At 48.2% G+C, this 26,993-nt stretch overlaps 1 protein-coding gene and 1 pseudogene across 1 annotated transcript in view; both read left to right on the top strand.

The window, feature by feature from the left end:
• LOC129127654 (fer-1-like protein 4) overlaps positions 1-17,505 on the top strand; it is a 36,133-nt gene extending 18,628 nt beyond the window's left edge. The window contains exons 22-40 of the mRNA XM_077187350.1: positions 16-132; positions 440-601; positions 931-1,090; positions 1,854-1,957; positions 2,352-2,483; positions 3,085-3,133; positions 4,317-4,423; positions 4,777-4,908; positions 5,629-5,739; positions 6,181-6,308; positions 6,769-6,939; positions 7,707-7,861; positions 9,764-9,942; positions 10,909-10,994; positions 11,954-12,052; positions 12,317-12,558; positions 14,465-14,745; positions 15,501-15,601; positions 16,133-17,505. Coding sequence (XP_077043465.1) covers positions 16-132; positions 440-601; positions 931-1,090; positions 1,854-1,957; positions 2,352-2,483; positions 3,085-3,133; positions 4,317-4,423; positions 4,777-4,908; positions 5,629-5,739; positions 6,181-6,308; positions 6,769-6,939; positions 7,707-7,861; positions 9,764-9,942; positions 10,909-10,994; positions 11,954-12,052; positions 12,317-12,558; positions 14,465-14,745; positions 15,501-15,601; positions 16,133-16,313 — 2,697 coding nt within the window. The 3' untranslated portion in view covers positions 16,314-17,505. The remainder of the gene's footprint in view (positions 1-15; positions 133-439; positions 602-930; positions 1,091-1,853; positions 1,958-2,351; positions 2,484-3,084; positions 3,134-4,316; positions 4,424-4,776; positions 4,909-5,628; positions 5,740-6,180; positions 6,309-6,768; positions 6,940-7,706; positions 7,862-9,763; positions 9,943-10,908; positions 10,995-11,953; positions 12,053-12,316; positions 12,559-14,464; positions 14,746-15,500; positions 15,602-16,132) is intronic.
• A 4,919-nt stretch (positions 17,506-22,424) lies between these two features.
• LOC129127868 (CMP-N-acetylneuraminate-beta-galactosamide-alpha-2,3-sialyltransferase 2-like) lies at positions 22,425-26,989 on the top strand (annotated as a pseudogene).
• The last annotated feature ends 4 nt before the right edge of the window (positions 26,990-26,993 follow it).

Here is a 26,993-nt window from a genome sequence, read left to right as displayed (position 1 = left end):
GTTTTACCTGTTCAGCCATCAGTGCCTGAGGATGTGGAGCCCAAGGAGCCAGACTACCTGGAAGACCCCCGTGCTGGACGGTTCATCATCCCTGAGGGCATCCGCCCAGTACTGAAGGAGTTTCGCATAGAGGTGTGCCTCCTTCTGCTGCACTGGCTTTCCCCTCAAGCTGCCCCTGGGTGGAGGGCAGGGCTTGGTGAGGGAGTCCAGTTTGATGGCATAATGTGCCTGTGAGGCCTGAGCAGATGCCAGAAATGGAAGTGCTTGACCTGACGGGGAAACCATCTGAGTAGTTCAAAAGGCAAAGCTGCTGGGCAGCTGAGCTGGGAGAGCAGGCTTGTGCCTCTTCTGGGGACTGTGTCCTGTGGGTGGGGGCGTGGTAGCATGGGCAGTACCATGGCTGGCATGTCTCGGACAGTAGCTTCATGTTGTGCTTCAGATCCTGTTCTGGGGCCTGAGGGACCTGAAGAGAGTGAACTTGTTTGAGGTGGATGAGCCTCAGGTGATCATTGAATGCGCTGGCAAGAAGGTGGAGTCAGAGGTTATTGCATCCTACAAAGAGAACCCCAACTTCACTGAACTGGTCAAATACATGGATGTGGTGAGTGGGAAGGTGGATTCTGCCATGCCAGGGTACACCATGGCTACTCTGCATCACCTCACTGCATGGGACAACATAGAAGGAGGGAAACTGCTTCCAGGATTTTGCTCTCCCATGACCACATGGTTCAGCTGCAGAACAAAACCTTTGTGAAATTGCCCACCAAGAACTGCATAGCCATGGCCTGTCACTGCAAGGCTTTGATTTTTGGGCATAGCTGCAAGGTGCCAGCAGGCTTCTCCTTATGTGATAGGGCTGCCATAGTTTGATAGCTCAACACAGGTTGATCACCTTTACTCCTGTGAACCCCATGCATAATTCTTTTGCAGGAGCTCCCAGAGCAGGTATACCTGCACCCTCCCCTCAGCATCTTTGTGGTGGAAAAGCGTGCATTTGGGCGCACTGTGCTTGTGGGTAGCCATGTCGTGTCCGATGTGATGAAATTCTCTGCCAGAGAGTTGGAAGAGGAACCGGAGGATGTGCCCAAGGGTAAGCTTCTTGGAGAGGTTCTCACAGAGACAACAGGCAGGTTTTGCCAGTGGCAAAGATCCTTGGCTCTTCCACTTTCTCTTAGCCAGGCAGCAGAATCCTCTCCCTGCAATCACAAGGTCATAGAATCACAGAATGGTTTGGGTTGGAAGGGAGCTTAAAGATCATTTTGTTCCACCTTCTGCCATGATTATGGACACTTTCCACTAGACCAGGTTGCTCCAAACCCTGTTCAACCTGGCCTTGAACATTTCCAGGAATGGGTCAGCCACAGCTTCTCTGTGCCAGGGCCTCACCACCCTCACAGGGAAGAATTTGCTCAATGAGACCTTCATCTTTAGGAAGCTGGTCCACTAGGACCAAGGATTGAAAAGTTTTCAGTTCTCTCATGTTGTCAGGTCAAAGTCTGTTCATTGGGTAATAGCTTAGCTAAATAGCTCTATGATAGCAATAGCCAGCACTCCTGATCTGGAAGCATGAAGAAGCAGCCAAAGATTGATCCATCTGTGGCTGTTTCTGATTAGGGAGGGTATATCTCATAATTATGAATTCCTGGGAGTCAGGAACAAACATATTCATGATGGTGGTTAATCTCAGTACTGTTGTTGGATTTCCAGCAGTATTTTTGCAGGGTCTGCTTTAAAAAGTTTTGAAATCAATCAGATTAGTGTTTTAACAGGGAGGATTTTCCTATGGCCAAAAGTAAGAAGTAGTGGGCAGAAATAAATGCATGGAAACATTAAGTTTTTTATTTTCATCTCAGCTTGCAATGTCTCATCTCACCGTCTTCCATCTCAGACTGTGGTAAACATTGGACTGGCAGCTGGTGACCCAGGTTCCAGCACTCTCCCCCTTAGTTTTGTGAAGGTGAGTGATATGTTGGGCCCAACAAATTTTGAAGTTTGTAAAGCCAAACTGTAGATTACGAACAACAACAACAAAAAAAGTTCAGAAATTCAGTGTTAGGTTTCATCCACCAGGTCTTCTCCTGGACTGAAATTCTCCTCTCTCCTGCCTGCTCATTGGCAGTATAATGTACTGGGGCTCTGGCACAGGGACATTAAGGAGGCCTGCCCTATGCCTTGAGAATGGCTTCTTTTGTAGCAAAGAACAAAGCTGGAGCCACAGGTAGCTTTGCACCTCCTGTGCTGTGCCTGAATGCTGAGACTTTGCCAGAGGCTCCCAGGGCACTGGAGGAGGGTGCATGAGTGTCCTGGATGGTCATTTCTTCCCTCTGAAACCTGTGATCTTTTCTCCCAAGGCTCCTTTGAAGAAAATTCCTATCAATAAGCTTGTAAAGAAAGAAGATGAATATGAAGAGGAAAAACCAGAACTGGAAGAACTGGATTGGTGGTCCAAGTACTATGCATCCCTGAAAGAGCTGTATAACCAGGTAATATTTTGTGACAGCTGCCAGCAGAAGGGAAAATGTGCTGCACTGGTCTGATGAAGATATTTTCAACCATATTGAGTGTCACAGGAGTTCTCCTGGCATGGATCTGCAGGAAGATGTGAATTTTAGTGTATCAAGCATATTTAAGGTAGCCAGGTATCAAGCATCTACCAGGTGGGCTGATTTCACCAGGAGGTGAGTATTGAAACATCCCTGATGCACAGTGCTCAGCTGGTGTGAGAATGAGGCAGCTTCTGTTGAGGGAATCCTGAAAATGTGAGGTTGCTGACTTTAACAGGGACTTTCATACTGCTTACTCTGTCCTAGTTATGTACTAGTATGTGTTATAGGAGCAGGTCTGCTCCAAATTTCCTTTCTTGCACTGTCAACTTAAATTCCAATCAAAAGAAGCTAGAAGGAGGATCTGGGGAGAAGAAAAAAGTCATTAAGACACTCGTTCAATGCCATCCTGCAATGATGTTATTGCAGAATGATTTCAGCTATGTCTTACTTACTCTGCTGGCAGGAAAATGTCAGTGTTCTGTGCTTGGAAGGAGAAGCTTTTTATGTCACGGATCTGAGGTGACTGTGTGTGTTTCAGGCATGCAGTGATGAGGAAGATGCTGAGAATGATGACCTGAATGATGCAGGTGAGCTCTCTAGCAATACCTCACTCTTTAGTGGGGGGAACCAAGATTTTATACCATCCCAGAGGGTACTGGACTTGTGAGAATGGTGTCTATGCAGACAACACCCTTGCAACATTCAGCAACAACAACATAAAAGTGAGCAGAGAGGCCGAAGACATTGACAAGGGCTATCAGGTTATTTCAAGTTGAAAACACCAAACTTTCCTGAAAAAAAATTGGAAAATAGTCAGAAAAGTCCTGGAAAATAGTGGAGTCTTGTAAAATGGTGTTAAAGGAAGTGTTTTCCTGTGTGAGAAAAATGAAGAAAAATCATCTGCAGGGATCATGGGATTGTCTAGGTGAGACCAGGAAGCAGTGGTAGGATGGAGAGAGGATGATGGACAGGAAAAACTGTCCAGGATCTGGGAATCACTCTGTGCTTATGGGGTACTCACGTGGGGTGCAGGTGAATCAGGTAACAGGAGATACCAGAGGAAATGGACAACAATAACAATCTTTTTATGATCTGAGAATAGTGTTACAGCTGTAGGTTCAGGTTTGCAGAGGTGTAAGCAGTGACTCATATGGCTCTGACCTGGGAAAGTGCAAAGTATAAAAATGATGTAAATCATCACAATTTAAGGACAGACTTTGAGGGTACCTGCATGCCATTAGTGCTTGAGGGATCTGGAGCCTTGTGAAATGAGACAAGCACACACCCACTCTGTCCTTGGTTTGGTGGTGCCCCTGAGAAAGGTCTAGACAGTCTCTTTCAGCTGGCTGTGCCGAAAGCAGCACTGATGCTTCAGTTAGCCACCCAAACCAACAGGCCAGCAAATAAGCTCTCATCCAAAGAGGAAGGTGGACTCTCCTCTGTGCCTTCCCTGACAGCACCTGTGAGGTGGCCCAACCACCTTCCTTCATTTGGTTTCTGCCCAATTCCTGTCTAAATGGCAGCCATGCAGCCAAATAGGCAGGTAGGTCTGTGCCAATTTTTGTCCCACCACCCATCCAGCCATGCTGTGCTGGGAAACTGGAGATGCTGGAAGGACACCTGTCACAAACAGCAATAGCTCCAGTTGTCGTGACAGAGGCCAAAGCCCTGGGTGAAAGCAGAAACTGTGGCTGGGATGATTTCATGTAGAGACACTTGATATGATGGGCAAAATCAGAGTGTTTCCTAATCTCTTACCATCATTTCTAGATGGAGGGAATTTAAATGCATCTTCCATTGACATGGAAGCAGAGGATGAGGCAGTGATTGAAGCTGAACCTGCTCAACCCAAGAGGAAGCTCATTGCCACCCTTCAGGTGATAACTGGGGTGACCTAGTCACTTTCAGCCCTGGCCCTTCATCCATGTCTTCCTCACCTTCCTGCAGTGGAAGTGATGCTGGGAGGAGAACCTGCAGTGTGTGCTGAGGCCACACCATTGCTTGCCTTTGATGGAGCTAGTAAGACCTTGGAGCCAAGCTGAGATGTGCATCCACATCTAAGGCTAGCCCTAGGGACATGCAGGAAAATCATTAACATCCTGCCCTGAGTAATATAGAAGTAAGGTAGGACTAGGTGAAATGATTGAAGCAGAGAAAGGATGGTCTTTCTGACTCTCCTTTCCTTTGAGATGGCAAGAAAAGGCCCACAATTACTTTCTACTTATTTCAGATCTACAACTCTGAGCTGGAATATGAGTTTGGTAATTTTGAAGACTGGTTGTGTATTTTCCCCCTTCATCGTGGCAAAGCAAATGAAGATGAAGATGGAAATGAGGATGAACATTATGTGGGAAAGTACAAGGTACTGTTTAATTTGGATGACATTTGTGCTGCTTGTGGAAGAAGATCCTTATAACCTGTATTTCAGAGCAAGCCAACACCAGTGAAACCTTGCAGAGTGCATGGGTGTGCACTTTGGGCTGCAGCACGACCAGGGTATTGTTAGTGCCTGTTGAAGCAATTGTACTTTGGTCCTACTGTTTTTATCTTATAAATCCATCCAATTTAGATTTTTTAGCTTCTACATGGAGAAAGCATGAAGCATAAAGGACTCATTCTGGTTGCAGCCTCTGGGTCTATCCAGTATGCATATATGCATATAAGTATTATATAAGTAAGCTTCACTGGTTTTAAGGTTAGGAAAACTTATTTAAAAGAGGCATCACCCTCCCATCCAGGAGCTCTTGAAGACTCTGAAATATCAACTACAGAAGTTGTAGCTGTCCCTAGAAAACATTTGGTGTCCTCTGTCTTTGGCAATCCAAAGTGCCTAGAGGTGCTCATATCTGACATTGGCAGAGGCATGACAGCCTGCAGCCTAAATTGCAAGCAGGGATTGCCTGGGCCATGTGGACATGATCTGACCTTTGGAAAGCACTGTCCCCATGGTCACAGGGTGTCTGTGGTCTGCATGGGGGAAATGGCTTTGATTTTCTAGTTGGCAAGTGAAGCTGGTGGCTCCAATCCTTTCTGAGATATTCCCATGTATATCCAACTGTTCCTTGAAAAGTGTTTTCTGCAGGGCTCCTTCTATGTCTACCCCAGTGAGGAAGCTGTTACAGAACCCAAGGTCTCCCAGGGCATTCCAAGGAACAGACCCATCAAGGTTCTTGTAAGAGTTTACATTGTGAAGGTAAGTCTCTGGGGGAGGTGACAGTAATGCTTGGCGGTCTCTCCCCTCCCTATGGACCTTCTGCCATTCTCTGCTCAGTAAATGTGAGCAGTGGCACTTGTGAAAAATGTGATGCTGGCTTGAAGCCTTTGCCAGTGGAAGGCACCTATGTCCTGTCCATGGAGAGTCTTCCGTGCTTTGTAGCTTGAGGATGGGCAGATGGGCATTTCTTGGCTCCTCACATCTGCCTTGAGATCATGAGCAAGTAGGTGGGTCCACAGCTAAAGATATTAATGGTTTGTGGAGTGAGGATTTGTGTGGGATCGAGTGCCTGTTTCACTGCTGGGGTGGTTGCTGGAGGGACCTGACCAAGCAGGCTTGGGTGGTGTCAGGCCTGTGCAGTGTTCCTTGTTCAGGTTGCCCTCCACAGCTGTGTACAGCAGTATCTCTTATATATTCCAGGCTACAAATCTCTCTCCAGCAGACCCCAATGGCAAAGCAGATCCCTATGTGGTGGTGACTGTGGGGAAGCAGCAGAAGGACACTAAGGAGCGATACATCCCAAAGCAGCTCAATCCTGTGTTTGGAGAGTATGCAAGAAGGTTTCATCTAGTGGGTTTAATAAGAACAGTGCAAATCTGGGGCTTGAAAGGTGGTTCAGCATGTAAGGTCTTCTGTTCCTTTCTGATGGAGAATCTTGTGCTTTTACACAAAGCCCTTGGGCATGTCTCTTGCCTCCAGCTAACTCAGGAGCCATCATGCTTTGGGTTAGGAGGCGAGCACACCCAAGGACTTGATTTAAAATTGGATGCCAAGCATTCCCTAACCCCAGGCCCTCTATCCAAGCCATACATTCCTGGAAAAGTAATTCCTTTGTTTGAGCATGCACACCGAAAATGCCACATACTGAATTTAGAGAGAACCTAAGTTTATCAGAGGCCTTTAAGTTGTCAAATACAGTTCTTAAAAATATAGGATTATCGAAGCAGAGCATGTGTTTAATTTCCGTCCTCTTTGCTAATTGTGTTTTCCCTGTTCGATTCTGTCCAGAGTTGTAGAGCTGACAGTCTCCTTTCCCATGGAATCAGAACTCACTGTGGCAATATTTGATCATGATTTGGTTGGATCTGATGATCTGATTGGGGAGACCAAGATTGACTTGGAGAATCGATTCTACAGCAAGCACAGGGCCAACTGCGGAGTGGCTATGCAGTATGACTTGTAGGTACCAATGTGACACATGAGGGCCATAGACATTCTTCTCACCTGCCACATGTGCGTAACAGAGCTCCTCCTGTTCTGCGAGACAGAATATGCATTTGCAGGTGCTCCACAGATTTGCTACAATTTACATGGATAACTTTATTGCTTTTGACCCCTACCACCTTCCTGTGATAACTCTAATTCTTACTGCAATCTAATATACCTTGCATAAAATAGCAAAAAAACCTTTTCTATTCCTTACACAGTGGTGTTCTGTGAGAAAAGTGCTTGCCTGACTCCGACCTCTTTCAGAAAGTACAGCCGTTTCTCTGGCAGCATTTTGTAAGCAGCAACACTCAGGACATCTGATTTCCTTTGGCCTTCTTCCATATGGATTCTCCAGATCTTCAGCCAAATATCTGCAAATTTCTCTTCTCCTACCCTGCTACTGAAAAATCAGCTGTGGGAATGGAGCTGAGTACCCAGCACAACTAAAAGTTCTTTCTCACTTAGGAGCTGCATCTAGAATTGCTCCTGCTCCTAGCATTGCTTCTGCTGCTCAGAAGCTAATAGTTCTGTGGGGTGCAAGTCCAGCTTGTTTTCTGTCAGGAAAGAATTTGTTTAGCTTTTCATTCATTAAGACTTTTTGTAACCTCTTTAAGCCCAGTGGAAATCTGAGCAGGGTTCTAGTGATATAGCCTGTGCTTTGGGAAGGAAGGCTGTTTCACAGCCTAGAAAAGAAACTTAAGCTGAAGAATTTTCTGATGTTTTCTTTTTCCATGCAGAAATGGCTACAACATGTGGCGAGATGCTTTTAAACCCACACAAATCTTGGATAGCTTATGCAAGAAAAACTCAATCCCTGCTGCAGAGTACAGATGGGAGGAGATCAAAGTGGACAATAAAATATTCAAGGTCCCTCCAGAGGCTTTTCCTGAAGGTACAGAGGGCTTGTTGCACTGGTCCCTTAAGCAGCTGCCTATGCTCAGCAATGCATGTTTTGGTGGGTAGTCTGCGAGCCCACAATCCTCTGAGGTGTCCAGGCTGGCTTCCCCACTAGGTGCCCTGCACGGCTCAGTTTTTTGGGTCACTGTGAGGTGCATCCTTGGTTCAGTGCCCTCATTTCAGTGGACATTGTTGCACTGGGAGAAAATGTGATCCAGGCTATTAGATACCAAAGTGGCTTCCCCGGCAGTGGGTGGAATAAAGTAAACCTATTTTCACAGCAGTGCGGATCATGGAGGTTTGCTGTATGCCAACTTATTCTGGTGGCTGGCACTATCACAAAGCTGTACCTTCATCTGCTTATGATCACTAGCAGCAAGATAATGAAGTCCTCTTTGTGGTTATGTGTGTTTTGCAGTTTTTTGGGTTGTGAATTTTTTTTTTTTTTGGTTGGTTGGGTTGGGTTTTTTTGTGGTGATATTTTTTGTTTGTTTTTCTTTAATGTTTTTGGGGGTTTTTTTGTTTGTAGATGTTGTTTTGTTTTGTTTTGGGTGTGTTTTGGGGTTGCGGGGAGGGGAAAGGGAGTGTTTTTTCAGTCTTCTTTCCTGTCTCTAGCTGGCTTTGTCCAGGAATGCTCTGTGCTTCCAGTGGCTTCAGGTGCCTTGAGTGATTCCACACTGCCCCTCTCTATTGTTGATATCCACCTTGTGGGCAGCTTCTGCTTCTCATTTGCTGTTTTCTTTCCCTCTACCTGGCATTACAAACCCTGAGCCAGGGCTACAGATATCCAAGAACACATCAACCTTTCACAGTCTCTACCAGCATTGATGGAGATCTTCCCTCAGCAAAGGCCAGGCCCTGCTGCTGCCAACACCTATGCAATTGAATCCAACCTTGAGGAAAGACTAGAGCAGATGTAGCCCACATGTGGATGGCTGAGTACTGCAAGGAATGCTATATAGCCTGTAGGAAGGATGATCCCTGGCCTTACCTGCTCAGAGTGAGGACACCTACATGTATGGCCAACTTTACTTTCTCCTTGTTTCAGTGAAACTGTTCCTCAGTTTTCTGGTGGTTTCTATGACTTATGCAAAGAAGGGAAAAGAAATCCTACTGAGGAGAGGGCAAGGAGCCTCCAGAAGCCATTCCTCCTTTTTTTCAGGTCACTGGATAGCTGGGGAGGGAGAAAGAAGGTGTTCTCCTGGTGTTCCCTGACAGCTGGCTCTTGTTCCAACACAGCTGCAGCTGGTGCCCTGTGAACCTCTGCTGTGCTTGAGCACTGCTTGAAATGGTTTAGGTCTCAGACTGATATCCAAGGGGCAGTGGTGCTCCATAAACCCAGGAGTGAGTGGGTCATTATGCCCTCATCTGTTGGCTCTGGCTTATCTCCCATCAGCAAGATTTGGTCTTGAAGTGCCATTTGGCTTTGCTGTGCCAAAGGAGTCAATTACTAATTGTGTTCATTAACGGAGAGCACAGCTGCATGTCTTGAGACTGGCAAGTAATGCTTTCCAGTAGCACTTCTCTAGCAAAAAATCATCCATGGATCTGTTGGCACTACCACAGAGATGTGGGGACTTAAACTGCCCCAGAGGATCACGTTCTCCTCAATGTTCCTTGGATCTTTTTCCCAGGGCCAGAGTAAATTAGTTTTTGCCCTTTCCATTGCATTTCTCTTGGCTTGTTTTTTTTCTGCTTGCCATTTCTGTCATCACTGCAACATACTGAACTCACTCCCTTCATCTTTGCCGTCCTGCTTCTCCCCATTTGTTTTTCTGGAGAGGTGCTTGTTTGCCCAGTCCATCATCTCCTGTTGCTTGTGATAGTGACTGATGTCCTGACATGACTCTTGCTGACCAGAAGCCTTCATTTTCTCCCTGGCTGTGTCCTGCTGCAGAGGCTTCTGTGAGGAACAAGAGAGGAGTGGCAGATGAGAACTTGTCACTGGATGTTGAACATAAGGCTTTGTACGTCCTGCAGCACTGGGAAGAGATGCCAGGATATGGGTACAAGCTAGTACCAGAGCATGTGGAAATCCGGTCCTTGTACAACCCGGAGAACCCCGGGCTTGTGCAGGTGAGATGTGTTTCCATGCTAAACCTCAAGATTGTTTCAGGGAAGGACCTTCTGGACAACGGGTTTCTAGCCAGCTGTCTGGTCGCCTGTGAATCTTACATATTGTCCCCTTCCTGGATGGGTGACTGGAGCTGTGTCTATGGATGGCTGGCCCAGCTATGAAGTGAGGACATTGGCCATGGTTGTCCTTTGCCCACACCTACCCTCTGACCTCTCATGATGCTTCTGAATACCCTTTCCTCAAGGAAACTCTGTCCATTGATGTTGTGTTCACAGTGTTGGTGACCCAGAGTTCTTCCTGTCTCCACAGGTCATTTAGCACTGGCTCCAATGAGGATACTGTGTGGGTGGCAATAGATCTGCTCTGCTTTTGAGCCTTGCCACCATGCACCCCATGGGTGATGGTATCTTTGCCTCTACCTGTCTCCTCTGCACTGTCCCTTATCACTGCTGTTTTGCAAGAACCTTGTTCTCCACCCTTGTCTTCTCCATCCTTAGTTTTGTGCAATGCAGCCATCTGAACTCACCGTTTTAGTGTCCTGCACTGAAATCTCCTGTTCTCTTGGGTACTGGAGGTTTGAACAAAGCAGAGTCCTGCAGTCATGCTGGCTTTCTTTGGCATTGAAAATGCATGAGTCAGACCTATCACTTCTTAGTTTTGTTGGTTTTGCTTAAGCATTGCATTACCATATGCTCCTTATTAAGACAGAGGGACATGTTTACCTCTGAAATGGATTCAGTGTAGGTGAAGTTGTTTTTCTTGGAGCAGAAATAAGCAGTCTTTCATAGCCTTAATTTTTTTCCCTGTGTAAATCGAATCTCATGTCACTCTCAAGTGCTGGGAATGGAGACAACCAAGCAGGGGCTTTCTGATGAGAACTTTCCTTGCAGGATCAAGCCTTTGCTCCTTGAAGAGCTGGAGAGTGGTCTGTCTCTTGAAGTGTATTTGCTCTCTTCTCTCGTCAGGGCTCCTTGCACATGTGGATTGACATGTTTCCAAATGATGTCCCTGCACCACCGCCTGTCAACATCAAACCACGACTGCCTGTCAGGTAGCACCTCTGGGGATAGGCCTGGGGCTGGTGGGCTGCAGGGAGGGTCAATGTCCCTTGCCATGGCTGGTGGGATGTGCCACAGGGCACTGGCTGAGGGTCAGTGCTAGTGTGGCATGTAGACCTCTTTCCTCCAATTCTGACCACAGGATGTTCTCTTGAGTGTATCATGTTGGGCCCTAAGAGCTTCAGCTGCACAAAGGTTTGGGGAAGGGCAGTTCAATGTCTCTATGGCTGGACATAAACGTAATAGAAACCCAGGCCAGAGCTACTCATCAAACTCTATTCTGGCTAGTGGACAGATGTCCTTGGGAGTCTGGAGAAATGGAGTTGAAGGAGGAAATCTGCTGTTTTCAAGGATCTAATGGTACTTTTGAGATGGAGGATCCATCTCAAGGTTATTCTCTGATGTTCACCTGAAAGGACAAGAGATAATAAACATGAATTTCAGCAAGGGAAACTCTAGCTGACTATAGGGAAAATATTTTCCCAGTAAGAGTGAAGCTACCCTGGAATAGGAACAGATTGACTCAGATGTGCTGGGATGTCCATCCTTGGTGATATTAAAAACTGATACAGACAAGGCCCTGCACAATTGACCTACTATGAAGCTAGAGCAAGAGCTTGGAGCAGAGGCTGCAGAGATCCCTTCTTGCCTAAGCTTTTCTGTGCTCCTATGGCTTAGTAGAGCAGGGTGGATTTCCCATGCAACAGGGATTTGGTTTGCAAAAGCTACCTGTATTGACTGTGGGTGTTTGTCTTGTAGGGTTGTAGTATCCAGAAAGGGTTTTGTGCCTGGCAGTGAGACTGCTGGGCTGTGTTTGGCGAGAGGAGCAGGGGGAACCACACTGCTGGGAATTTTCAAGTCCTGCTGCTCTGGCGTTGTGCTCAGGGCTTGATCTGCCCTCCCATGCACCAGGGACAAGGGCATGTGTCTCACCTCTGTGTCCTTCCCACAGCTATGAGCTCCGTGTGATTATCTGGAACACAGAAAATGTGATCCTTGATGATGTCAACCCAGTAACAGGAGAGCCTTCCAGTGACATCTATGTGAAAAGGTCTGGTGGGAATGAGTGGGAGGCCAGAGCCTGGCTGCCTTGCTCCCTGCCCTGGCCCACATGCTCACTTGCCTCCTCTGAACCTCTGGTGTGAGGTGCCTACTCCAGTCCTCTTCATGGGCTGCTCTAGCCCCAGAGATGTTGTCCAGGTGTTGCTCTGGTTTGATCCTTTCCTGCTATTCCATGCTATCAGTGCTTCCATCCTTCTGCTCTGCCTCTCAGGCTGGCTGACAAGGGTAGAGGATAACTGAGTTTCTCCTGCAGCTGGATAAAAGGTCTTGACCATGACAAGCAGGAGACAGATGTTCACTTTAACTCCTTGACTGGGGAAGGCAATTTCAACTGGAGGTTCATCTTCCGCTTCAATTATCTCCCAACTGAGAAGGAGATCACCTACAAGAAAAAGGACTCTGTCTTCTCCATGGAGGAATCAGAGTTTCGGGAACCGGCTGTTCTGGTCCTCCAGGTCTGGGATTATGACAGGATTTCAGCTAATGACTTTCTAGGTATGGTGATACCTGCTGGTAGTGGGGTGACTTGTCCCTTACCTTGCTGGAGCATTTCCCTGGGGTTCAGCTGTCTGAGAAGGGACACTAGGACCATCAGATCAAACTCTTCAGCTCAGCAGTCATCTGGGCTGGTTTTTCACACCTGAGCTACAGACAAAGCCTGGAGATAGGCACGTCCCCTACACAGACATGTAGCACTTACATGCTTGTCCCAGGGCCTTGGTGTATTTTTTCAGGGCCTGTCACATCACAGGACTTCCAGGTTCTGCTTCCTCACAACCTTTCCAATAAACTTGCTTGTTTTCTGTGCTCTTAGATATGCAGATCTCAAAGTCTGGGCTTAAGAACACTTTTCCCAGGACCTTATGTTGTGGGAACAGGGACAACCTGTGTGAGACTAGACAACCTTTGTGAGACTATTGTCACTTGAGTTGCTGGGACCTCAGAGCTCCCTGGATGCTCTGAAACTTCCCAGTAATAAAACCTGCTGAGCTGGGCATGCAGCAAGGCCCAGTGCCAAAACAGAGCTAGTGGTGATTCCCCACATATTATGCTAGCACAAGTACTGCTGATTGTCTCCCACTTCTGCTGTGATCCCCAAGATTATAGCACTCTGTTCAGTTGTTCCTCCCTTCTTCAAATATTAACCTCCCTACTAAAAAGCAGCCCCTTTCCCCTACTATCTCCTGGGCATGTTTAAACTCTCCTTATACTTCACCTTTCATAGTGTATTTAAGAGGCTTTACTGCTAGAGGCTCTTCCAGTGGTTCAGCCATGAGGAATTGAAGCACTGAAGAAAGCATTAACAATTCCAATGATTGCTGGCATATATAATCTCAGGAACTTCTAGACAGTAAGAAGCTTCTGCAGGGTTTATTGCAATCTCCTGCCCCAAGATGGGCTGGATGCACTGTAGGTCAGGTTGCTTAGGACATTTTCTGGGTGGGTTTTGATTATCTCCAAGGATGGATTCCTAGCATGCTTCTGGAACCCTTTTCTTGGCTGCACCTTTCTCACAATTCTCAGGTTTTTTTACTTGCAGCATTTTGTGTCTGTTGCCTTAGGTGCTTTCATTATCCATTTCTGAGAAGGGTCTAGCTCTTATCTGCTCTCTAGCTTTCTTTTGGCTGTGAGGGATGCAGTAAGATCACCCTCTTGACCTCTTCTCTGGACTGAACGTATATGTGTCTCTCACCCCTCTTGCTGTGGCACCTACTACACACTTGACTATCTCAGCCAATAAAAACTATTTAGTTGACACCTTTCTTGTATTGGGGGTCCAAAACTGGGCACAGTATCTAGATGCAGTCTCACTTGGAAATGAGCAGGGAACATTCACATCCCTTGTCTGCTTTAACCAGTACAGACCAGGATGTGGTAAGATGGTTTTGTTGCAAGGGCTCAGTGCCAGAGTGGGACAGGAGCTCATTCCGAGCAGGACAGAGGCACAAGACCAAACAGGGAGATGAACTGAGGCTGTTGCAGATCTATGATAAACTTGAAACCCTTAAAGCACTTATAATTTTAAATCATTATCATTTTATAAGTTTAACTGACATTTCCAGGAATTAGAGAGGAAGATCATCTTGGACATGTGAGGAGAGCAGGGTGGGACATAATAACAACGGGGTGAAAGTAACTCACCATATGAACTCACCCAACAGCCCTTATCAAAAATGAGATGAGACCTGGGGCTTCTGCCTCTCAGTCTCTAATTCCTAAGCTAGTAATTTCTTATGCATAATTTCAGGTTCTCCATCTGTAAATGTGCAGGGTGCTGCTAAATAATTGCAGCAGCTGGGACCTGCTTGTGGCAGTTGGGAGCATGGCAGAGACAGCCAAATGTTGTGTGGGGCTGACCTCAAGGTTTTACCATGTGGTCTCCTCTTCCCTGTGCCTGCAGGCTCCATCGAGTTGAAGCTGCATGACATGGTGTGGGCAGCCAAGAGCTCTGAGCATTGCACCATCAAAATGGCCAAGGAGAATGCAACACCTCGATTCTCCATCTTCCGATATAAGCGCATGAGGGGCTGGTGGCCCTTCATCAAACTCAGAGATCAAGAAGATGACGAGAGACAGGAAAGAGAGTACAAGAAGAAGAAGAAGAAAACGAAGTGGAGCAGCTCAGTCAGACCAGAGGACATGGAATTCACAGACCCCAGTGGGAACAAGTATTTCCTGACGGTAAGGTGGGGAGCTGCACTGTGAGCACAGCCAGTGTTTTTCCTCTGCCTTGATATGGCAGCCTGTCCTATGCGCACACAATCTACAAGGGAAGCAGTGACCCAGCTTCTTCAGGATCCTGAAGACTTCTTCCATCTACTGCTGATCCAGCACTTTGTCTACCCCTGAGAAACCAGGTGCTGTGGCATGCAGAGGTGTCTGACTTCATGTATTCCTCTGAGCTTTCCATAGAGCTCAGCTCCATGAGGGGAGCTGTATTGGTTTAGGAATTTAGTATTCCCACTAAAACACTTCAGACCATGTTCTCCTCGCTCACTCCTACTCCAAAGCAAGAGGCATATGGCTCCCCATCAGCCAGTCAGGACAGCAGCAGAAGCTTGTCCTGGGGGTCTCTGCCTGCCCAAGACAAGCAGGTGCCAACTGACCAGGGACAGACTTGCTCCTGATACTCCTGCTACTGGACCACTGTGTGTCTCCAAGGGTGAATTTTGCTCAGTGCCACTGTGGGAGGGTAGAGACAAATCAGGTAGTTGGGGAGTTCATTAAAATACAGTTCCTTGTCTGCAAACAGTTTCTTACCAGGCCACAGTTTCCACTGACTGTGAAGTAAGACTCTAGCCAATGGAGAAAAAAGCTCTGAGCCATCTCTAAGTGGAACTGGGAGAAAAATACCCAGTTGTGGCATGATGTGTGGTCATTGGGCTGGTTTGTGAAGCAACACATTCAACTGTGGCTCAGACATATTGTCCCTCCAGGGCAAGGTGGAAGCAGAGTTCCAGCTGCTGACTGTGGAGGAGGCTGACAAAAGTCCTGTTGGCTTGGGCCGAAAAGGGCCTGAACCCCTGGAGAAGCCCAAGTGAGTATATGTATTATCGCCTTTAGGTTGAACAGACAGTGCCATGTTCTCAGCAGCAGTTTGTATGGAAACCAGGAGTATTGGCTTGTCTGGAAGACAAGATCAATCTCTGGGGTCCTGGGCATTGGGGTCTGCAGGACCAGGACTGCCAGAGTTTCCCAGAGCTCAAGTGAGTCCACAGGACTTGAGGCTGCAGCACCTGACCCAGGATTGATCTAAGGGTGATACTCAAGGCAGCTGTGCCATAACATTGCTTGTACAATGGTCAGATCTGTCTGTGTGAAGGGATCCCTTGTGTACGAAGGTGAAGGACAGCTCTGGGGGCACTGGGGCACTGTTCCAGAGTCCCATCCTGTTGTCTCTAGTGTTTCCACAGGCAATGTGTTTACTGTAGCCCCTGGGCTGATCCTGCCTGGAAGCAGCAGGAAGAGCTAGTGATTCATGAGAGTAGCAGGACACCGAAGCAGAAGGGCCAACGTAATGGTCTGTGGATTGAGCATGTGCTTATATATTCTTCTCTTCCTGTTCTAGTCGGCCCAAAACAACTTTCAACTGGTTTGTGAATCCCATGAAGACCTTTGCGTTTTTTATCTGGAAGCGGTACAAGAGATACATAATTGTGCTGTTTGTTGTCACTGTTCTGACAATCTTCCTGGTTCTTTTAGTCTACACCATGCCTGGATACATCAGCGAGAAGATCATTAATGGATAAATGCTCTTCAGCAGAGATTATTCAAGGATGGGTGATTGTGGCAGGAATCAAGATAAGATCAGAAAGTTTGATGAAAACCTGCAGGTGCAGAGACAGCCTAGAGAGACAGAGACCTGCAGAAGTGAGCTTTGTTTTCCTTGTGAATAAAAACTCCTTAGCTACTCTCTCCGATGCTTGTGTTTCTGGAGCTGGGGGACAATCTGTTTCTTTGTGTGGTACAGGCTGATCCTGGTTCAGCAGTCCTCACTACTGCCCCTTTGCCCTTCCTCCTGAGTAGTCCAGCAGCAAGGACTACACTGGGACAACATGGGGTCATGAGTGTGCATCTGTGTTTGCTGTTGGGCTGATGTAAACTAAATGAGAAAATAAATTCATAAATTGTTCTTGGCATGGTTTGTGGTGCACCAGGTTTCTTGTCATCTGCACAGACAAGCCCTGACATGATCTGATCCAAGTGGAGGTGTTTCAACCAGGGTTTTGAGAGGATAGATTCCTTCTGAGTAGTGCAGGTGATGCTTAGTGGGACCACAGCTTTTCCAAAGAATTTATCTGACTATGCAATTTTATAGCAAAGGTGCCTGCATCATGGCCTTTTGAATGGGGCAGGAATAGAGCATGTTTTGCAGACAAAACTGTCTGGGCAGAGCCAGGCAGGTAGATGTGAAGCAGGTGAGGACTCTGGCTGGACATGAACCCAGAAGTCAATGTGGGGCAGACATGATGTTCCCCCAGTGAGGCTAGAGTTAAGCCATGGGGTGGGGACCCCAGAATGGCAAAGAGGGAGGCCTCTCTCCCTCTAGGGGACCTTTGGGCTGCAAGGTGGGGTGAAATAGGCTGCAAAGGGCTCAGGTCATGCAACACCTGCTTGGGGCTACAACAAAGCCCTGGGCTGTGACAGTGCTGCATCGCTCCCTGTTTTTCTGCAGGGCCTATTTAGTGGGATGTTGCCTTCATAAATAGTGCCTGGTCCTCTCCGGCAGTGCCCAGTGAGCCCCAGCAGCGATTGCTCCAATCAAACAAACTCAGTACACTCCAGCACATCCAGTGCACACTTCCAGAGAGCCCTCTTGGCTCTTTCAGCCATGCTCAACCACATTTCCCACCACACCACCTGCTGAAATGCTGGCATTGGTCTCCTTCTCTTAGTAGATAAAGCTGGTGGATTTTGGTGTCCTTTCTCTTGTTGGTTCTGCTTTCCCCGAGGTCTGGGCCGGCGGAGTGGCTGCCGCGGCTCCCACAGCTCCTGGCCGACGGTCTCCTGACGATTGTCGGATCTCGGACCAAAACGAGGAACACTTCAGGATAAAATATCCAAAAGCTGCTGGAGGATTCCTGCCGCAGTTTCGCCGGGCCAGGGAAAGGGGAAAAAAGAACTTGCTGCTTAAGCTAACAAAAAACTCAAGCTAGCTAAACAACAAAGTAACGTCTGGTCTGCGTGGCACCCAGCACGCTCCGGAGCGAGGCTTTGAACAAAGCCCACGGCTCTCAAGGCTCCCACACCCCGCCCACTGACCCACCTTAAAGTTACAGCAAACTTTTCTGGGCATAAAGCCGAGACACGCAGGCTTCCTCAAAATACTTCGGTTTATAATTGCTGCTATGTGCCAGGGATCTGAGGTGTGTGTCTGTGTGTACAAAGTGAAAGGAGGGTGGGGCGGTGTCTGTTCAGGGTGTGAGTTTGCGAGACACGAGGCTCCGTCCTGCCTTTGCTGCTGGCAGCAGAGTGACCCCAGGCCTCTGCCCCAGACCCCTCCAAGCTCCTCCAAGCCCAAATGACCATGATTCATACCTGCAGTTCCCCTTCCTGGTCAGCACCATGGCTGCCCTGATCTCAGTGTGCAGCGGGTGCAGGAGTAATAGCCTCTCTGATTTGGCCTTATCATAAAGCAGAGCAATAGGGCTCAGGAGCTCAGTCCCTGGGTAGGGACCGGGTGCCCGAGGTAGCTCGCTCATGCCAAGGCTGCAGGGCTACCATCTAGCAAGCATGGTGATTATCAGCTCTATAGTGACTAACAAGCTCTCAAGATTTCAGCTTTGCTTGCTAGGTAGTGGTGCCCCGGGCTTGAGGCTGCAGCAGACGGAGAGAGAGGAGAAGGAGAAGGCGCAGGCTGTTCCACGGAGATGGCTTTATTTGGGGAGGTCCGTGAAGGGTCTCTGCTCTTCTTCTTTCTCCCCTAATGGGGTACAGTATGCTTCTTTTATAGGGTTGGAAAGGATCCAAGCTTGACCAATGGTAAGGGGTTAACATGACATTGCCTTATAGGGTTACAGAGATAGGTTATGGGCGGAGGACAGGGAAACAGGAATTTTCTTTTGCTGTTTCAGCATTCCTATTGTTCATATTCTCCACGGTGCTTTTCCTAAATCTATGGGGTTTACTACACAGGAGGACTTCAGGTCACCCACCACCTCTGCTTTCATCAGCCACATGGACTACTGCAAGGCTACTGACAACAGCATGGAGAAGAAGAGCAGGGGTGGAGTGCTACAGGGATGCAGCCTAAAGGCATGTGACAGGTTATGGTGGCCAGGGGTGTCAGAGACTGCAGATGGGTCTAAGGCCTGACATATTTGGTCTGTAGTTTGGTCTGTAGCATGTTGACAAAATAATGTAGAAGAAGAACTTATTGTTAGTTGGTAGGACTAACCTTTAGAAATGCAGCCTGTATTAGTCACCTGGTGGGATTTATCTTGTGAAAGGGAAACAATACAATAAAACTGTTGGCATGGAAGTGTGGTCATGGGCCATCGTGATCTCATCTCATGCATTGACCCCATGTGAGATGATGTTGATGGCCACTCCTGAGGAGGAGATATAGGGTGTGGTCCTGGGTTGGAGAGAGAGGATGACATGATGCACACCATGTTGATGCAGGGGACATCCTGAACGTGTGCTGCCCTCCTGCCTCTCCCGCTCTAGAGCCATGTTCTATCACCTTCTACTGCTTGGCAGCTTCTCCAACATCCAGGGGTCAGCATGTATTTATTGCTAACGCGACAAATAAAATTGACTTGCTTTCCTGTTCTAACTGTGTCTCGAGTTTTTTGTGCATGGGCATCTTCCCAAACCCATAACACCAGGCGACAGGCACCTGTTGGCTGAGGACAAGAGCAAGGGGGGAGATGTTTGTATGGGCAACCTGTGCCTAGTACTGGTCCCACACCATGGGTTGAAGAGAGGACAGCTCTCATATGCCCAGGCAGGGTGGCAGACTGAGGGCTGAGGCAGGGTCTTCCACAGCACAGATCTTTGACAAATGTGTGAATGCTTCCAGGAGCAGCCCCAGGGTGTCCAATATGGATATCTGGAAAGCTGGAGCCTCTGGGTGCATTGAGGAACCAGCCTCATCCCAGCTGATCTCAGCAGTTTGGGAAGAATGGCGGCAACAAAGGGTGCCAAGCATGTGATGCACAGCAGCTGCACCCTAATGCTGGCAGCTCTTGGAGCACCTTGGAGCTGCATATCTCCCACCTTCTGGTAACATATTTCTCATTCAAACCTCCATGCTATGTCCTTCTGCTTCCTGGCCATGTGTTGTATTGCACTAAGTAGTTTTATTTAGTGGCTGTCTTTGTATTGGGTGATGGGAAAAAATGTTACTGGTCACGTGGATGGTGTATTCCTCTCCCTTTCACATGGTTGCTCCCTCACACACTTCCCCCCCTTTCTGTATTCATGGGTGGCCCCTCCCCTCACCCCTCCCCAATGGCATTCCATTGGCCATGGACATCTTTCCCCGCCCCCTTTCCGTGGGGCATAAAACTCCACTGCAAGGAGGCCACACCCTTTTTTCCTGCCTGGGTGGTTACCCTCTCCAGAAGTGTCCTGGCCCAAGCCAATTAACAGGATACTCGCTCCCACATGGGGAAGAGCGCTTCTCATCTTTTATCTTCAGGACATGCAGGTCCGTGTGGGCTTGGGTTCTAGCTAGCTGGAACCAGACCCATACAAAGCCCAGAGAACTACGGATTACTGCAGCCATGTCCTCTTCCCCTGCTGCTGCTCTCCACCCTGTCCACAGTCCCTGCCCTTTCCAGTTCCCAGACTGATGGTGTGTTTGTTGCTTACATCATATCATGGTGGAGGACCAGATTGCACTGTGTTGCCTAACAGTGGATGTTGCTGTTGTCCACATGTGATGAAAGGTGTTAGATGACCAGCCTGATTGTTGTTGTGCCTGAAAGTCAAGGACCCCATCTGCACATCTGATCGAGCACAGTGGAACAGTCTGGCCCACACTGGTTCCTCCAGGAGCCAGATCCATGTTCTGGCCATGCTTGGGATGTGTCACCCCTTCTTCCTCGGAGGAGTAGTTTAGGAGGTGACCAGAGGCCAGCATCAGCTCAGTTCCCACATCTGCCAGTATTTATCCCCTTTAGTTTTGACCTGAATTGGTGTTGCTCCTAGCAGTTTCTCTTTTCAGGAGTGCTGTGATTCCTTGGCATTGACATCTTTCTGCTAATTGCTGGGAATGCTATCCTTGTATTGTTTATAATTCCAGGTTTTTAGCAGGTTACAGAGTGAAATTTTGGACATGGAGAAGATTGCAGTGTCTACAGTGGCCCTCCTTCTCTGGGCTGCAGGAGACATCTTTCTTCCTGAGGACACTGCAAAGGCAGAGCCCTTTCCTTAGGGACACCTTGCTTGATCTTGAGATCATGGTGAGCAGCACTGCTGGCTCCGTGCACAGACCTTCCCTGGGAAACTGAGACCCCATATGATGCACCTGCACATGCCTGGGTGCAGAGAATCAGCTGCCTGCATAAGGATGCTCAAGCAGAAGGAGGCATCTTCTGGATCCCTCTCTCAAACTCCCCAGAGATGACCTGCTACTCAGCACCTCCTCTGGACACAAAACCTCCCAGTCTCTCATTTTAGTTCTTCACACCATTGCCAGGGGCTTTGGGATCAGGTCAGTGGAACTAGTTTTGGTTTGTGTCTGATGAAGAAGTTTTCTCCTTCTTTGATTCCTCCAGAATCAACTGCTGCTCTGCAGGGTTCACGGTCTTTATAAGTGTGGTAAGGATTGAGCACACTGGAGCTTGGGAAAGCAAACAAGTGGAGCCAGCACCACAGAGGCTGTGCTGTCCCTAATTCCTCCCACCCATGTTTCATTCTCTGTGTGATCCAGAAAATGTGCTTCATGACAGCTCAGGGCACAGTCCCTGCCTGGCTCCCCAGTAGTGGTGCAGAGGCCCTTTGAGCCTGAAACCAGTAAATACAGACCCTTTGCATTTTCCAGTGCTGTTCTAGTTTGAGTTTCTAGATCCTTCATCTTTGTGCCAAACTTCTTTGCAAAGCTAAGTGTTGACCTCTCCTTGGATAAAATAATCACTGTTTAGCTTGCACTGCTTTTTCACTGGCTATACTTTTCTAATTGCTGAGCACATTTCACAGTGTTCTGTCCCCTCTGAGTGAAAATTACATCCAGGTGTGCAAGAGTCCTGGTGAGGTGCTGGATGTACAAGGCTGTTGAGAGCTCTGCGTTGCTGGTGTCAGTGAGCCATCCCAGCAGGACACACAGAGGCTGGAGGGCAGCTCCACTCCAGGCAGATTTTCCCACCCAGAGGAATTTCTTAATCATTAAATTCCTGATTTGGCCTTGGGAACCTGACTGGGGCATTCAGCTTCTGGGCTTCACGGAGAGGCTGTGCCAGAATGCCAGAGTGGCAGGTATTGACGAAGAAGGGACAGCAGCTCTGACCTTACTGTACCACCCACAGTTCTCCCCCACAGCATGGTACAACACTGCCTCTTCCCTTCACAGTTGCTGCACTTGCAAAAAGCACTGGAGAGGCTACTGAGACCAGTAGCATCACCTTCGCCTGTTCGTGCTCAGTGGAGTGGCTGCTTGCAAGAGTACAAAAGATTAGGTCATAGGAACTTGTGACTGTCATCAGGGAAAGTGTGGGGTCTCTGGTAGCCACCCTGTGGGGAGAAGAGCTGGCATTTCATGGCATCTTCCTGCCTGGGAGAACCCACATCTGGGTTTCCAGTTGCACTGGCAATGGCTTGTTTGTACTTCCCCCTTTAACATGGGGTGATGGTTCCTGGGCTTTTAGAAGGGCCAGGCTATTAGAAGGAACAGCAGGCTTCAGCCACCTAGGATCATGCAGATTCTTGTTGCTGTTATGTAAGAAACGACACAGACTCATCAGAAGGCTGGTTGGCACAGCATCTCGCTTTACTTCAAATTCTCTCTTTTTATACACTGTTCCAATACAGATAGACCAGATTTGTCAATTATCAATACATTTCACCTGATTGGCTAATTAACAAAATGCTTTTCTTATAAACAATCTCTGAGAAAAACAGGAAAACCGAGAGTAGGAGAACAACACCTGCCAGTTGTTTATAATAGGAAGTTATCATTGTTTATCTTCAACTCCCTAAAGTCTCACAAGCCAATTCTGGGAAAACTTATCTGTCGCAGACAACTTTTATGAAAAATCCTTTACTTAGGATTTTTCCTCCTGAGAGGCCTCAGGAACAAAATGTATACATACAATTGTTATCTGCTGCTGTGGAATGCAACAGGTGGATCTGTGATTGGTCTCATAGAGTTGTTTCTAGTTAATGGCCAATCACAGTCAGCTGGCTTGGACTCTCTGTCCGAGACACAAGCTTTTATTATCATTCTTTGCTATTCTATTCTTAGCTAGCCTTCTGATGAAACCTTCTCTTCTATTATTTTAGTATAGTTTTAATGTAATATATATTATAAAATAATAAATCAAGCCTTCTGAAACATGGAGTCAGATCCTCGTCTCTTCCCTCATCCAAGTACCCCTGTGAACACCATCACACTTATCTAGTTTTCTCACTCTCTGACCAGGCTGTCACATCCACAGATTCTTCCATTCTGTTCTGTCTCCCATCTCTGTTGGTTGACTGGACCCCTGGGACAGCAGTTTTGCTGTCTGGGACGTGTATTGGGGGTCAGATCTGAGCACAGATCTGAGGCAGCCACCATGGTGAGCAGGGATGTCCATTAGGGCTCTCTTCTCCAGGACATGCAGAAAATGGTTTCTATGGAGAAATAGAGCTAGTGCTGACACATAGCAACTGAGGGAGGCACAGGGTGCTACTGTGAGAACATGAGGGATTTTCTAGTAGAGAGGGGACACCTCCACAAGCCAGTTGTGTTCTCTTCTGACCCTGGGATGAAGGCTGCCATGAAGCTCTGCTCTTTGCTCTTGCCTTGGGCCACAGAAGCCAAGTCCTGTGTCACTGAGCACTTAATGAATTCCCTGAAGAATGGAAAGCCCTTTTCCCTCTGACCTTAGGCTACATGAGAGCTTTTTGATAGAGAACAGATGTTATTTCTGGCAATGATTTAATGCCCTTGAAACTGCATAACCCCAGGACTGCTAGGGTGGGAGCTGCATGGTGCCTGCATGGGCTCAGCAGGGCAGAGAGGTTGTGGGGCTCCTCTGCCCCAGCTTCTCTTCAGGCATGGGGAAGAGGGCTCACTGCTAGCATTGTGCACTTGGTAGGTGAATGTACACCACTTAGGATGGGGAAGCTGATGTTTGACTCGTGGCCAGGGTGATGATGCTTTGCTGCTAGTTCACAGGTCAGTTTACAGACCCTAAATATGTTGCAGGCAGAGAGAAGTTTCTTGTACAGCACATGCTTCCAGCCAACCCTGTCTGGGCTGAAGTAAATGGTGGCAGTGGCAACAGCAGAATACAGCAATAACATCATTGAACACTTAGAAAAGGAAATTAATATTGGGCTTTTTCAGTTCCCTCAGGGTGGGTGAGCATCCAAGGGGTGTCCTAGGAAGCTGGGCAGAGAGAGTGGGTAAGAAGGCATCCTGTGGTGCCACTGCCACTGGTGTTTGTGACACATCACTGCAGGTGGCTCATGGGCTGCTGTTACAGAGGTACACAAAGGTGGTGCTGGCCCTGTGCCCTGTGCTGCTTGTCCTGTGGCATTGTTTCTGAGCCCTCACAGATAGCATTGGTCTTGTTGGGTTCCCTCCCTCCTCCACACCCCTACTGCCCACTGCACTGCCCCTACCAACAGCTCTGCATGGTTCAACACCCACTACAAGGCAGCCATAGGGCCTCTGTTGACAGGTGCACACCACGAGCTCTCAAATGTAGTTCAGTGGTGGCTGGTGAGGCAATGGGCAGGAGCTTGTTGGTCTTCCCAGGCTCCCTGAATCTGTTCACAGTGGGGCAGGGCCAAGAACAGATATGATGGGGATAGAGGGATGCAGAGATCCCAGCTCAATTCTTCCTCCCCTTCATACCCTGCCCCCTGGGCTGTTTTGCACCCTTTTCCTAACATCCCATCTGTTTTTGCTGTCCTTTCCCAGGTCTCTGCTAGGAAAAATGGGGCTCTGTCTCCCTTTGGGCTACTGGTGGGCGTGCTAATGCTGCATGTCACTGTGCTTATTCCCCTAGACCCTGCAGGGTCCCAAGTGATATCCAGCTCCAGGCCATAATTCAGCAACTCTTCAATGTCTTCTGGGCCCTGACAGTTGATGGGTGGGACCCATCTCACTTCAGGACTTGTGCAGTGGTGGGAAACTCCAGGCAGCTGAAAGAGTCCAGTCATGGGCTGCTAATTGATGCTCATGACTGGGTGCTGAGGTGGGTGACCTAAAGGGACTTGGTCTCTCCCTGTCTTCTGAGAACCCTAGCACGCCCCAGTCCCTGTCCATGCTGTTGAAATCTGCCAATACAAACCCTGTGAAGGAGGTGGCTGGCTGACCCTGATTTCCGGAGCCCTACATCCTGGGACACACAGGCCTTGTGTCACCCATATCCACTCTTTGCTGGCTAGGGTGGCCTGCTGTCCCTGTCTGGTGGGACCAAGAGCCTGGGAAGATGCACCTTTGTTTTGGGACACACCATCCTGCTATCCTTTAGGATGAATGGAGCAAAGATCACTGGCTTTGCGCTGGATGTTGGCATGAGAACAACCCATCTCTTCATGTGTTGCATATAGGTAAAGCCTTACAGAATAAGAGCCTTGTTACCCTTGTAAAATCATAGATTAGGCCTGCTGCATCAGCTGGGTGCAGCTAATAGCTAGCCTAGTAAGTTACTGTGAGAAAGGAATTGTACCTGTGAAAATAGAGGCTCTAACCGTGAGAATAATTCTGTACCCATGAAACAAGAAAGTAAACATCATTAGAGAGGAAAGTTTTTGATGGACACATACACTAGCAACTACTAAGCAATGAACTGATTTCCAGTAAGTTACCAAGTAGAATGAAACATGATGCCCTTTGAACTGTGATAAATATGATAAATACGAACTGTGAACAATAATGATTGGGCTATTGTGCATGAAGAAAAGAAGTGTCTTGTCCATCTCTACAGTGACATTCATGTACCCAGAAGAGTGCAGTGAACCTAAGCCCTGATCCTTGTCCCCTTCAAACCTCTGGGCCTGTAGTGATTGACCAGTGTCTTCTCCACTGGAGAACTCACACGGAGTGTCAGCATTGGGGGATGTTGTCTTTTGTGCTGGAAACCCTGTGGATGGCACAGTGTGATCTGGGGATTCTAGTGCTCACTGGAGACCTGACATGAGTCCTGATGGCACAAAAGGTACTGAGCATCCTTCTGCCCTGCACTTTGAGGTAGTTGCACATTGACCTGTCCCCACAGGGCTTAGGCAACCTGCAGTACCATACTCCTATGAGTGGAATGGCAGCTGTGCCCACATTGGGGCCATGAGCTTGATGCGTCCCTTCCTACAGCCAGGCCAGGCGATGCTGCTTGGCCAACTCAAGGGGTGGGAGATGCCACTGGGCTGGGTGCTGGGAGACAATAGACAACCCTCTTCAAAGAAATGGGCCCCCTCAGCAGTGGGTGTACTTACTACATGATCACTGCTTGCCTCTGCTTTTGCAGCACTGAGAGTTAAACAGTTCAAAGGAACAAGGTAATGGCTCCATACACTCCAGCTCCTCAGGGGCAGGCAGAACTCTGTTGGGCAGTGAGCCAATGGCTGCACTGTGTTGGGCTGACTGTCCTGTTCCAGCATGGAGAGCACCATATCACTCCACTCCCCATCCAGATTTTGATCCTGAGCCCAGCTTTCCTCAAGTACATCCATGACAACTGGACAGAGCATCATGGGTGATAGCCCTCCACTGGCTTCACAGCCCTGCTCTTTGCCTTGCACACCTGCCATTAGGTGAGCACAGCCAGTGGTACCAGATGCTGCCACTGTACCTCTCCTTGCACTGCTTGTCCATATGCTTGTAGGATGCCCCAGTGTCCACATGGCATTGGCTCTGGCTGGCATGCGCACAGGTCTCCATGTTTGGCTTTGGAGCAGACAGTGAAGGGAACTGGCATCACTACTGGAAAAAACCCACTGGTCTGGAGCCTTTTGCAGGACGAGAGCCCATGACACTGATGTTGAATTCAGCCTCATTGAGAGACAGGTACATGAAGGCAAGATTGTATTTTACAACTGATGCATTTCTAAGAAACTGGAGCCAGCTGTTTGGCCACGAATGGGCCAAAGGATACTGCCAGCAGCTGTCCTGGCTCTGTAGTTTGCTGTTCCACCCCACCACCTGGGCTCATAGACCCTGCAGTTCATAGGGTTTCAGTACTGCTTGTGCTGGTCCTACCAGCTGGGTACTGTGGATGCCATTCTCCTATGGCAGTAGCAATGTTGTGTTTAGCTGGACATAGGGTGGGCAC

Source organism: Agelaius phoeniceus, chromosome 17, assembly GCF_051311805.1.
Source record: "Agelaius phoeniceus isolate bAgePho1 chromosome 17, bAgePho1.hap1, whole genome shotgun sequence".
Lineage (NCBI taxonomy): Eukaryota > Metazoa > Chordata > Aves > Passeriformes > Icteridae > Agelaius > Agelaius phoeniceus.
Note: the sequence above shows the minus strand (reverse complement) of the source record. Positions and strands in the feature narration are given on the sequence as shown.